General features: G+C 35.6%; 2 protein-coding genes across 2 annotated transcripts; one reads left to right on the plus strand and one right to left on the minus strand.

Annotated features, from left to right (window-relative positions):
- The first annotated feature begins 196 nt into the window (after positions 1 to 196).
- LOC118265010 (uncharacterized) lies at positions 197 to 5,847 on the plus strand. Its single transcript, XM_050705813.1, has 9 exons — positions 197 to 354; positions 522 to 676; positions 1,018 to 1,281; positions 1,423 to 1,515; positions 1,873 to 2,054; positions 3,196 to 3,396; positions 3,874 to 4,053; positions 4,819 to 4,981; positions 5,362 to 5,847. Exons 1-9 carry the CDS (start codon positions 345 to 347, stop codon positions 5,446 to 5,448), a joined length of 1,335 nt encoding a protein of 444 aa, XP_050561770.1. The 5' UTR covers positions 197 to 344; the 3' UTR covers positions 5,449 to 5,847.
- A 246-nt stretch (positions 5,848 to 6,093) lies between these two features.
- Positions 6,094 to 8,381, minus strand: LOC118265509 (lysozyme-like). Its single transcript, XM_035578414.2, has 3 exons — positions 8,190 to 8,381; positions 7,362 to 7,520; positions 6,094 to 6,504 (listed from the first exon to the last, which is right to left on the minus strand). The coding sequence occupies exons 1-3, from the start codon at positions 8,320 to 8,322 to the stop codon at positions 6,371 to 6,373; spliced, it is 426 nt and encodes a 141-aa protein (XP_035434307.1). The 5' UTR covers positions 8,323 to 8,381; the 3' UTR covers positions 6,094 to 6,370.
- Positions 8,382 to 13,317: the final 4,936 nt, after the last annotated feature.

Genomic DNA, 13,317 nt, shown 5'->3' on the forward strand with positions numbered 1-13,317 from the left:
AAAAGTAGACTAAATAAGTATTATTTGCAATTTTATTAATCTGAAAACTTGTAATATTGTCGTAAGATTGATGCAATTTCTGAACGGTGTACAAATTTTGACACTTAACTTTGTTTGACAGATTGTTAAAATCAACCGTTCGTTTGCTTGGCTTGTATTTGAATTTGAATGGGATATTTTTTACGTTTTACGTTGATGTTTGTTTATTTTGCTGGGCAAAATATCGAAAGGAAGTGTGTAAAGTCGTATTCATAATCAACTAGATTTTATTAAATACCAGCTCAGAATAGAAACCTAGATAGTGAATTTGTTATTATTGAGAAAAGAATTCCCAAAAAGTAACAATGGAAAGAGGTATGATTTTTACACAATCATTTTCAATTTATTTTATGCTTGTTTTGGTTAATTATCATGCCCGTTTACTTACACAATGTTAAGTTTTTGATGGCATGTATAAGACTATACATTGACTGAATAATTCCTATCAGAATATATTGATTATAAAACTCTTGTGATTGCAGCTCAAGCGTTTATGGAGAACTTCATAGGTAACTGGAATGGAGACTTCCCAAACTATCCGCTGACGGCTGAGGACCTGAAGAAGCCTCATGCAGTGATGGGAGCCTTGCTACAAGTGCTTGACAGACTGGGTATTGATACAGATGTAGTTCTTGCTGTAAGTATGCTGAGGTTTTGTATTATACATTATTGTAGTGGCAATTAGTTACTCTTTTTGATTGTTTCAAATGATGAGTAGGTCAAATGTTCTGGTTCTATGTATGTTCTTAAAAGTTATATTGGCTAATAGCCTTCCTTGTAGTTTACCTGTTTGTAAGAAACAAATTTTCCAAATAGGTACAGTACTAGTAAGGCTGTTAAGGGGGTTATCTAAACCTTTATGAATAACACCAATAGTCTTAATCCTTCTAGGTCCGAGTGGCATATAGTAGTAATAAATTTTTCACCAGATGAAGCTCATATCTAATTGTTTGCTTGTCTCTTATTAAACTTCCACAGCCACCTCCAAAAGAAGACCGCAATGAAAACACAATATACTACTGGGACCTGCTTCCCGTAATCAACATGACTAGAGTCATAAACCACCTCGTCTCCGTAATGCCACAAGTAGAGGCTACGATCAGCATCGTACATTTCCTCCAACCTACGGCTACTACGTCACACTCCATACTGCTGTTGCTGTTCAATCTGATGGTGTTTAATGAGGAGAAGATGAGGAATATTGCTCCGTATGAAGAGGAGCTGTTTGCGAAGACTGGTGAGGTCTGTATTGCATTTTTTTTAAATTACGTAAATAATGTTATATGTATGTATGTGTTTAACAATTACATTTGCATTATGATGTAAAAACAAAATTAAAACCTCATTATATCATGTTATTAACTATCTCAACAACTATTACAGGTAAAAGCTTTAGAGGAAAAGAAGAATAGACTGCTGGAAATGCTAAATGAACAAGCTGAAGAAAAAGGAAAACGAGCTGGAAGGCTGGAAAAGGTATACTTACTCTCTCGTTGTTTTGGCGCTTTTATGATCTTCTACCATTTCTCTTGACTTACTTATATTGTTATACAATAATGTAAAAGTACTCCCAAGATAATCTTTAATTGATCTATCTATCGTATCGGCGTCATCTGTGTGATCTACACTACCTTTCACTCTATACAATGATATTTTCTAATAAACTAAATGTAATCTGTACTCTTAGTACGAGTTGGTATTATGTTTAAAGTAATCGAAACGAGAGCGCATTCGACGCTCTGATTGGTTGGTTTATTCGAGCCGGCCAATCGGATCGCCGAAAGCGCTCTCAATTCTTTTATTCATTATCCACTGACTTTCTCCTAATTTCAGCTTGACCATGACATTAAAGTGTTTGAAGAAGAATTGAAACAAGAGAAAGAGATACATGATGAAGAGAAACTGGAGTTGGAAGCTATACAGAAGGAGAACAAGCAGACTGAGATGATTATAGAACAAAAGAAGAGTCATAGAGATGCGCTGATGGCTGAAGTAGCTAGGAAAAGAGCACTTAGGTGTGTAACAATAAGTTTTATTTTTGCCTGTAGCCAGCCCAATATTTTAAGTGACTGTTTTCAGATTAATTTATTATACTTAATTCATTGTATAAAGGACATGGCTAAACCAAAGTATGGACGTCGTAACCCGTACAAATAAATATTGAATAAATATGGTACCTAGCAATAAATAAAGCCGCATAATTAAAAATTGATATTTTGTAATTAAGAAGGTCCAGAAACTTGGCATATCTGCGCAATCCTGAAAATAAAGTAGCGTTCCTACGTCAAACAACGTTACAAAAACTTGAAACTACAACACATTGCTGTGAACTTTTACTAAGGCGTTTTGATGTACCTGAGCCGAAAGTTATTTATATATGAGGTAGATAGGTAAACAATTCTGCTTATACTAGATAATGAACACAAAGTAACAGACACAAAATATATAGTAAGATTGTGCAATCTTATACAAATATATTTTGTGTCGATCAAAACATTTATAATTATTTGGTTTCAGAAAAAGTCATTATATTACCGTTATTAAAAATTGATGTTCGTTTAATTATTTCGATTTGATTTTCGGGGAAACTAATGTCTTAATAATAGCTTGCAGTACCTACTTCCGTGTTGTCATGTCAAACCACAACAGAAAAAAATCAATTATGAAACTTATTTTTTGTTAATTTTTGTTCACCAAGTTATAAGAATTAGTTAAACACAAAATAATTCATAAGTGAATATTTAAATGATACGGGTTAGCGTGAAATTCATATTCTTGTTATTATGCCTGGGTCAGTCATTTAGCCATCTCCTTTTTAAACTGACAATGCCACTAGTAATATTATTCGAACTTATAGCAGGATATTTTCCGTGATCATGGCGTTTGCAACAGCGCTGAAATATTGGAAAGTTACAAATAATAAACATGGTAAATATCCCGTTTTAAGTTCTAAATGATATTAATTCAATGGGTCCTACTTGCGCATCTTGCGCAAAAGTTCTGCGCTAAAAACCTTAAATTGCGCTAATGTACTGAAGCATTTATTTATTTGTTCTAATCTGTTTACGCTTATTCAGTTCTCACATACATGTATTGTGTCATATAAAAATTATGCGATTTTCTTTCTTATCCTACCTAACTTATGTCCTATTTCAGAGTGTACGACGCTGACGACATCAAGGCCCAAGCAGAACAAGCGACACAGAACCTTCAAGAGTTGGAAGAGAAACTGGACTCCCTCCGAGCTATCCTGATGCAGAAGGAGAACAGCCTCAAGAACCTGCAAACCATCAAACCTAACTTGGACTCTGCAAACAATTTGTTGCACGAGATCATGAAGCTTTCTGATAGTTTGAAGTAAGTTTTTATCACTGATTAGTGTTTGGTTGCTATGAAAGTGGGGCAGGGGTATTTCAGATCCGAAGCTGTAGACTACCTAGCGGGTTTACCGGGGCTCCGGCTCGAACAGCAAGAGTAGGAATGAGGAGCTTTTTAGTCAGTAAGACTCTGTCACTCCCTCTCGCTTCTCCCAAACGAGAGAAGTAATCGGAAGATTTTCCTCCCTTAAAAAGATAAGGTGTTTCAGATATCTAGGAAAAATAATTTAGATTGTTCGACACTCAGTCGGGCCTGCAGTTCAGCAAAGCCTACTGCTTTATGATGGAAATTTTACCCATTTTCAAAAATCATCTTGCCAGAGTTGTATGTTTTCAGAAAGAAAAATACTTAAATGCAAGCGTGTTTCGTCATCAGATGAACGCTCTGAACTATAAAGTATTGGTAACAAAGTATTGATAACTTCTTATTAATCCTTAACTTCAATATTTCTTCCAGGGACTTTGAGAACGGAGACTTAGACACAGACAGTAAGGAGGGCGAGCTAGATGTGCTGAACACGGAGCTGGGCGAGCTGCAGGCACAACTGTCCGAGCTGCAGGCTGCGCGGGACGACGCGGCCAGGAAGAGGGCGGAGAGCCAGGCCAAGAGGCAGCAGGAGAGGACTGTGGCGCATAGGTGGGTGGATAGATTGGCTTTAATCATTCTATGTATTACTAGCTACATCCGCGCGGTTTCACCCGCTCTGCTTGGCTCCTATTGGTCAAAGCGTAATATTTTATAGCCTATAACCTTCCTCAATAAATGCACTATTTAACACAAAAATAATTATTGAAATCGGACCAGTAGTTCCGGAGATTAGCGCGTTCAAACAAACAAACAAACAAACTCTTCAGCTTTATAATCTTAGTATAGATTTCTGCAGTACCTAATTTATCACAATGATTGTCTTTTAGTAGTCAAATTGTAACTATTTTGCCTGAATTAGTTTATTTACTATAAAGAAATGGTTATTTGAAATACATTTTCTTGAGAATATCATTTATCAGTATTTACAGGTTCTCTAAAAATAAAGCAACATTCAGAGTACGGATTTCATAAGCTAAGTTTATTCCTAACTGCCTTACTCAGAGTCATTAAATGGTTACTTAATGTAGTCCTTTGCAATAGTTTTCCGAACAAAATCGTAACTAAGGAATAGTTTAAGTAATCAACACTTTGAACGTCTTGGGGGTCACCGGTGACCGACGTTAGCGGAGGATTTGCCTTCAACAGTTTTCTATTTGCAAAGACTTAAATGTCTCTGAGTGTGGCGGTCAAAAACAAAAACTGAATCTCTTTTGAAGACGCCTAACTATAGGATAAAGCAAATATGTTCCCACAGCCATCAATTCGCCACAAAATCAGCTTAATCTCGGTTGTTTAATATATTGTATTCTACAGTTCGTTAAGAGAGGCTGAAGAAAAAGACAAGAAGCTTCGAGAGCGATCAAAGAAGGCCCTGCAAAGGACAGAGGAAATCAAGGAGTTGACTACTAAGTATGAAAATGAGAAGACTGCCGGGATCGAGCAGTTGGCGACTATTAAGAATAATTTCTGTACTGAGGTAAGCATATGTTTTTATCATTCTAAATATGTGCAAGGAAGTTTTTTGAACTTATTAAGTTGATGTTTTTTAAAGGTAATTTATTAACTTCTTAGCAAAACTAACTTTATGGCGTGCAATTAAAGTTTATTTTACATACTACAGCAGTTTGTAATTCGAAACTCAACTTTGTGCTACGTTCATAAAGTTGAATTTAGCGTAAATGGTGCTAAAACATACAAGCTAAAACGCACTTTATCTACCATAATTTTTAATAAAGGACAACACCTGTATCTCTTTCAATATTTTTAGTTTTCCATTGTCGCTATATCTTAATATCATAAATAAATAAATAAACACCTCAAATATCTCGTGGAACTAATAAACTATTTTAATTTCAGCTCAAAACCATGGAAGAATTATTGTTAAAGAAAGTTGTGGAAGCTGAGAAGAAGGTTGAAGAAAAATTAAAGAATAGACATGTATGAAGCCTTTAAAACTAAAAGCTAGTTACTCAAAATAGGATTAAAACAGTTTTATAAAGAAAAAAACAATTAATTATATTTAAATACTAGCTACTTCCGCGCGGTTTCACCCGCTTTGCTCGGCTCCTATTGGTCATAGCGCGATGTTTTATAGCCTATAGCCTTCCTCGATAAATTGACTATCCAACACAAAAATAATTATTCAAATCGGACCAGTAGTTCCGGAGATTAGCGCTTTCAAACAAACAAACAAACTCTTCAGCTTTATAATATTAGTATAGATTAATTAATTTGTAGACATTCTGGTAATGCATTCATTATTTAACCAAAAAGTAATAATTTATTTCTGTGTCATAGACAACTTGTGTCTGTTCATAAATACTTATATTCTAAAATGTTTTTAAAAAACTTTCTAACCAAGTAACCAGCCAGCTTCTTTTTCTATATTCAAAAAAAGGTTTCAATTACTAATGTTCTGTTGTACCTAATTTAATTGTATTATAATCTTTAAGTTAAGAAATGATGATAAAAAATTAAATATGTATTAATTATAGAAATTCAGTTTTATTTCATTACAATACAGATTACATAGAATGAATCAGTTTAATTAAATGCACAAAGTTGGTTATTAATTTCTTATACAAAATAAGAGAATATTAATTAATAATACGCAGTTTTATACAGTCTTCATTCTAGATTGGGATGATGACAACTAGCCAAATCCATATATATTTGTAAAAAGATTACTGTCATATTAATTATTTGTATCAAGAAGTAGTATACTTATCAAATGATAACGTATACTCTGAATGGATATACAAATGGACTTTTAAATATTTTTTAACCTGAATCATCATCCTTATTTCTTACGTCTCAAAAGAAATATTGATGTACTTAGTCTTTGGTATGTTTAAAATGCAATAGCTTAGCAGTTGCTGATGTCAGGCAGAGACTTTCCCTTGCAATGGTTCTTCCATCCGTACCAGGCCTCGAACTTGTGACGTTTGTAGATCTTCTTAGCGCATTGAGAAGCTAGCGTGATGTCGTCCAACAGCATTTCTAGAAGAGATGAGGTCATATCAGGAAATATTTAATCTCAATAGGCTCACCACCTATTACATGGGATTTACAACATAAATTGTGAAATGTGGGTGTGCATTGGCATCATGTGACGTAATGTGCACCCCTGCCTACCCCTTCGGGGATTAAAGGGGTGACGTTATAAAAAATACTTAATCATTGTATGTAAAGTATTTAAGCGAAAGGTTTAAAATGTTTGTTCAATTATTTCAAGTTCAATATCTTGGAGTTTGTGTATGTATGAATAATATAACTTGCGAAAAAAATTGATGCTACATTTATATTCGTACCCGCACATTGGCGATATAAAAAAATTTGGCATGTTTCGCCTATTGCTGGGTTTAGAATAATTAATTCCCACCCTTAATTGCTTATAAAAGATTGTAGTGATAACCCCCTTATTGAACGAGAGGGAAATATCATCCAATGACTTCTCCCGCATTGGGCGAGCCGTGAGGGAGTGCCAGACTCTTACTCACTAAAAACCACCTCGTTCCTACTCATACTTTACGAGCCGCAGACCCGGTAAGCCCGTTAGGTAGTCCACAGCTCCGGATCAAGCAACAACCCTACTGGGCCCCACCTCAACAGATGGGGAGATGAGGCCCAGTAGGGCTGATGTTTTGATGAACTACCCCTAGTTAGTGGTACTTCTGATCCGGAGCTGCGGACTACCTAGCGGGTTTACCGAGGCTCCGGGTCGAAAAGCAGGAGTAAGAACGGGGTGGTTTTAAGTCAGTAAGAGTCTGACACTCCCTCTCGCCTTGCCCAAGGCGGGAGAAGACATTGGATGATTTTCCCCCTCAAAAAAAAAAAAAAAAGTTAGTGGTACGTACGTGCACAAGTGACGTTGCAGTCCTTGCCGGGAGTGCTGGTGTTGCTGCACCAGTACTTGTCGTTTATCTGGAACAGCCCGTAGTCCCGGGATCCGTTCTTGTTCACTGTGCCCGTCTTGTCAGTCTTCCTGCCACTCTCGTTTTCTACCAGGCACACCCCTATGAAGAACAGAAAGTAGATATTAATAAATTTTGTCACTGATTTGATGGTTTGATGGTCGTTAATGAAGAGACCTATTTTTTTCTACCCTATACTAATAGACCTACCCTACTAGACTTACTAGATGAAGAGATTTATTAGTCACAGAGGGACTCTCGTATGTCCTATATATTATAAGATATATCCTCTTGTATCCCTCTTTTATAGTCTACAGTAGCCTGCGCGATATCGCCGCGTCTGCGCACGCAGCTCATGATGAAGAGTCCCTCTATGACTCGAAACTATTAGAGCTTTTCTCCATTAATTTACGTGAGTAAACCGTAATTTTATTTAATTTAGTACGTCTCACAATAGTTATTATAAACATGAAGATACCGATATATAGATTTTTGTTTTAACATTCGGTTCAATACTTAACTGGCTAAATTTATTGCTATAATTATTCTATCTATTGAAAACTTTCAGTTAGAACATAGAGTTGCGAATTGTGTTCGATACATTAGCAATAACATCTTGAAAAAAGTGGGAGCATTCAAGCATTGTAGGTAAAGTTCTATTGGTTGAACCAAGTACAGTTGTATCAACTGTTAAAACATTACAGTAAAATAACTGCACAACTCAATAAAAAAAAATATTACGAGAGAAAAAGCTTGTAAAAAGATACTCACAATCCCTCATCTTATCCTCAGGGAACCCTTGCCTCCTCAGCTCCTGCACCAAACCGCATCTCGTAAACTGTTTGGCCTCGCAATGCAAGCAGAACGCCGCAAGCGCAAGAACGAAAACCGTTAGCTTTTGCATGATTCCTTTTTTAAACAAACGACTTGTTCGTTCGAAGTCTCGATCGTGTCTGACGAAGATTCATCCGTGGCTATTTATATATTGAATCTGTGTGCATGTGTGCGTGTGGTTGGGAACAGGGGATTCCATTTTATCAGAACAAAAACACTACATAGGGTCATAATATAAGCGTTGCGAAGTAAACTGTTGCCACAAAGATGCAGATAGCAGGAAATTATGTTTTGTTTTGTAAACAATAACATTGTAGTTACTTGGGGACTTGGGAAGAACTTGGTTTAATAACGGTTGTATGTTTTTTTTTGTTAATTGAATTATATTTTAGTGTATTATTTGGTAACTATGGAAGCCATATTCGTAGAAGCTCATAGGTATAATAAACTAGCGGATCCGGCGCGGTCGCCCTCTCTGCTCGGGTCCTATTGATCGTCGGTAGCGTGATGGTGTATCAATCTACCCTATATCCCACCTATAATCTTTCTTCATAAATAGACTATCCAATACAAAAATCCTTATTCAATTCGAACTAATAGTTTTGTAGATTTAGCGGGTTTAAAGAAACAAACACACTATTCTGCTTTATATAGGTACTTGGAGCATGGTTAGGGCTCCAGAAACAGAAACCTCCTCACAATTTCGAGGAGGACTGTCTTGTGCATCAGGCTCTTAATCCATCCGCCCAACGCCAGCCTCCTAAGGTGGTTGTCGACGCTGTTGGGTATTAATCCATTGTATTCATTATGTACATCATTATGTACATATAAGTTATTTGAAATCTCTTAGACTGATGACTGTTGATGAAGCGAAAGAAGTGTGTAAGAACCGTGGCAATTGGCGTTCCATTGGCGTTCCATTGTCTCTGCCTACCCCCATGGGAGACAGGCGTGAGGTTATGTATGTATGTATGTATGAAATCTCTTAGTGTATGTAAGTGCGATTTTAAGAACAAATATTCAATGCATTTCAGATAATTGTGAAGTCAACAAATCATTTAAATTAGCTGACTCAACACCTTTCTAAACGACTTAAGTAAATTGTTGTTTACATTAATTGGCACATACTGCAAAATAGGTATTATTGCATATAGTAGGTACCTATGTATCTACTATACCTACTTATCTTAGTCACTAAACGATAAGACGGAACAGATTGATTGCAATCATCACATTAACAAGAATAAGTACCTACTAATGTTTGTTTGTTTGTCTATTTCTTTGAACGTGCTTAACTCGGGAACTGCTGTACCAATTTGCATGATCAGGGAAGCAGTTGTACTGTATAACTTACCTGCTACCGGATTTATAGATTTTTCTAATTTCAATATCTTAAAATCTAGAATGTCTATATCTTGTTTAAAAGCGTTGATCTCCGGAACCACTATCTGATTTGAATAATTAATTTTGCGTTGTATAGTGCATTTATCGCGGAAGGCTATAAAACATGCTACGATCAATAGGAGTCAGAGCAGCAGTGAAACCGCACGGGAGTAGCTATTTTAGGTATAAAGTAGATAAGATCACAGAAAAGGACTTGAAATATGGACATATAAGTCATATATGAATTAATACTTTGTAGATACAAACACAGTAGTAAAGATAAAAATAAGTATAAGTAAATCGCAATTAATAATAAAAAGTGCGATAACTTGCAGTCTAGATAAACTAAGATAAACTCATCAATATTTCGTAATGTTCTTGCAATTAATGATAAGGCTTATTAATCCTATTAGGTATTGCTTAAGAAGTAAATAAATGATATATACTACATACTTAGTTGGTAAATAAGAAAAAGAAATAAAACTCCCTTAATAAAGGACAATAAATGTGGGAGAGCCATGCTTCGGCACGAAGCGATACCACGGCCTCGCAGAAAACCGACGTGAAACAACGCTTACGTTGTGTGAGTGAGGTTACCGGAAGCCCAATTACCTTCCTTCCCAATCCAACAACCCAACAACCCTTAAAATGCTAACCCCTAAAAGGCCCGTAACGCACTTGTAACGCCTCTGGTGTTTCGGGTGTCCATGGTCGACGGTTACTTACCATCAGATGTTCCGTCTGCTCGTTTATCGGTGATCCGTCTGCTCGTTTACTAAAAATATTGTTTTTTTGAGCTAGTTAAAACACGCGCTGAAATACAAATGTACGACTGCACGGATGGCGCAGTGGCAGGGCAACCGGCTGCTGTAACCAATGTTATCTTATTATAAAAATACGTAGCTAAAATGATTATACTTGTATCTTCATGGTCACCACACAAATAAACAATATTGAATCATACTAATATTAATAAATGCGAATATTTGTGACTTTGTATTTGTGTGTATGTTTATTTCTCAATCACGGCAAAATGGCTGAAGAGATCAGGATGAAATGTGTGAAGGGGGTTGTTTATGGTCGGTTGAACTGGTATGACCCTTTTTATCCCATGGGACCGCGGGTACAGTCGTTGGCAGAAGCTGTTAAGCTGTGAAGCTGCACAAATTGTTGTTTCGAGTCTGGGTGTCACGTGCATGTGAAATTGTATGTTTGTAAACCCATCCACGACACGACACAGGAGAAAATCCTAGTGTGGGGCAACGTTTTAAAATTAGTTAGTAATTCCCTCTCTTTTGGTGGCTAAAAGTGTGATGTTATTATTAAGTGGGTAATTACTAACAATCAAGTACCTAGTGTGGTCTCACACAAGGAAAATATGATGTTCAAAATAACAGTCTCTGTCTCCAAGCGCTCGGGGCCGCCCCTTTATCAATGACTTACGAACTCAGTTTAAAAAACTGGTCAAGTATGTTTCTATACGGGTTCTGTATAAACCATTAAAGTTATTTTGTTAGCAATTAGATAGATCATTAGTCATGACTATGGAGCTCTTCTATAGATTTATAAGTCATAATCTTGTTTAGCTACTTGCTAGCTACTTAGTAGTTTAAATTCAGTAGGTGCCAGGTATATATCCAGGTATAGAGGTATATCACAGAGTACTGCTGATCTATGAAGATAATCGCGCACAAACATACATAGATACAGGTCAAACTGAGAACCTTCGTTTTGTTTTGTCGGTTAATAAGAAAGAAAAAATCATTAATTCATTACTAATGTACCTAGGTACTTCACAAAATACTATATTTAAAAATCTAATTATATTACACTTCCCATTATAATAGTTAGTAGGTAGTTATTCTAATATTTTGTCCGTTCTGTACATGAACTATATATGTAGATACATCAGATAAATTTGGGTTAACCTGAAATAAATTAGCCTTACTTTCATTTGTGTTATTTTATTGTATCGCTGTTGGTTGTCTAATAAAAACAAATAAATAATTTTAAGACTTTTGCAAGACGATAAAACTGAACTCTAAAATGACCACAATAATATACAAAGAGTGCAGCACGTCTGCTGTTTATTAGTTACTCATACACACATACAAGGTTACTCGTCCTGATTGTTTAAGGCACACTCATGTAGGTAGTCACTGCATTTTCCTGCCCGCAATAATTTAATCATTGTCTCATTATGATTTAATGGTTATGTGTTGTTTACATTTCAGTATTTGTGGTTTATATATATCTATTGCATTAATTAAATACCTATGTACTAATGTAAAGTATTTACCTACCAATTTTAATTGGTAGACAATAAGTAAACATGCTAAAGTTTATTATTGTGTGTAAATATTTTTTTTTCAAAGTTTCTGCGCATTCTTCCCCATTCGAATCTACACTTTGGAACGACACCTAGCTTCACTGACAGAGAATTGAATTTGACGTTTCAGAAGTGCTTAATAATTAAGGATTAATAGAAATAAATGCGACAAGATCATACAGAATAAAAATAGCTGCCTGTACTAGGAATAGTCCTTTATCACGTATGCGAAAGGAGCTCTAAGAATATTCTAATTATAAGACAACTTATTTATATTTACCAATTTTCAGAAGATAATTAGGTAGGTCATATTCAACTCTTATTTTTATATACTCAAGTGGCGTATCTTTTCGCCATGAATAGCAGAATAGCAAAATACTGTTCACTGTTATTAGATAATAGGTACTCAAGTCGAGTGCTTCAGTGGGTGTGTCAAGATGTTTGGGGAATAACATACTAAACCGTTATCATTAATTTAAGATTCTAGTAATATAATAAAATGTTGATAACAAAAGTGTAACACGCTTGTAGAAATCGATAGATAATTATGATTAAAGGAAAGTTTTTAACCAAAACATTATAAGGAAAAACAGTCTAAGTTATAAAAATTGTTAAAAAATATTTTAAACCTTCCCAATTCGGTTGGTATTTTTTTTTCTATGTATGTACTACACCGATTACGTCGAGGTTTATTTGCTTTTTTTTTAATTTATATAAAATTGTTTCAGATTGGTACAGTAGTATTTATTTCTAATCGACTTCAAAAGAGCAGGGGCATTAGCTATGTAAGTTGTATAGCTCCGTCCCTCTTGCACTGATCAGTGATCGACCATTCTGACACAATTGTAATAGCAGACTAAGGCCCCAGGTTTTCTGTTTGAGCAGTATGTATGTTATCTGCAATTATCTCGCATTTAGCTGAACTGTTTTTCATGCTGTGCTCAGCATAGTATTTCCCAGACTTAGGACAAAGTTTTAGGTATAATACCCGTCTTAAAAATGGCGATTCGCAATTAAACTTTTGAAGGTGGTTCCCCTTTAAAAAAGTAGTTTTTCTCTATAATAATTAACGGTGTGTGAAGAAAAGGGGGAATACAGTGATTCACAGAATCTACGTCACAACACAAAAAACACAGAACAAGTTTATTAAATCTTGCACGTATCTTCATACCTACATATGTATTATATGTTTGAAACGAGTTGTGCATAGTAAATACATATCTAGGTATGCTATACATGGGTGGGTCGCACGCGCCGAGGAATCCCCTTTCTGCAAAGCGAGTTATCGAGTTATCGAGTCATTCGCACCATTAGCAGTCTGCTCACTATAAAGCGCTGTATACACTTGTATAA

Source organism: Spodoptera frugiperda, chromosome 28 (genome assembly GCF_023101765.2).
Source record: "Spodoptera frugiperda isolate SF20-4 chromosome 28, AGI-APGP_CSIRO_Sfru_2.0, whole genome shotgun sequence".
Classification (NCBI taxonomy): domain Eukaryota; kingdom Metazoa; phylum Arthropoda; class Insecta; order Lepidoptera; family Noctuidae; genus Spodoptera; species Spodoptera frugiperda.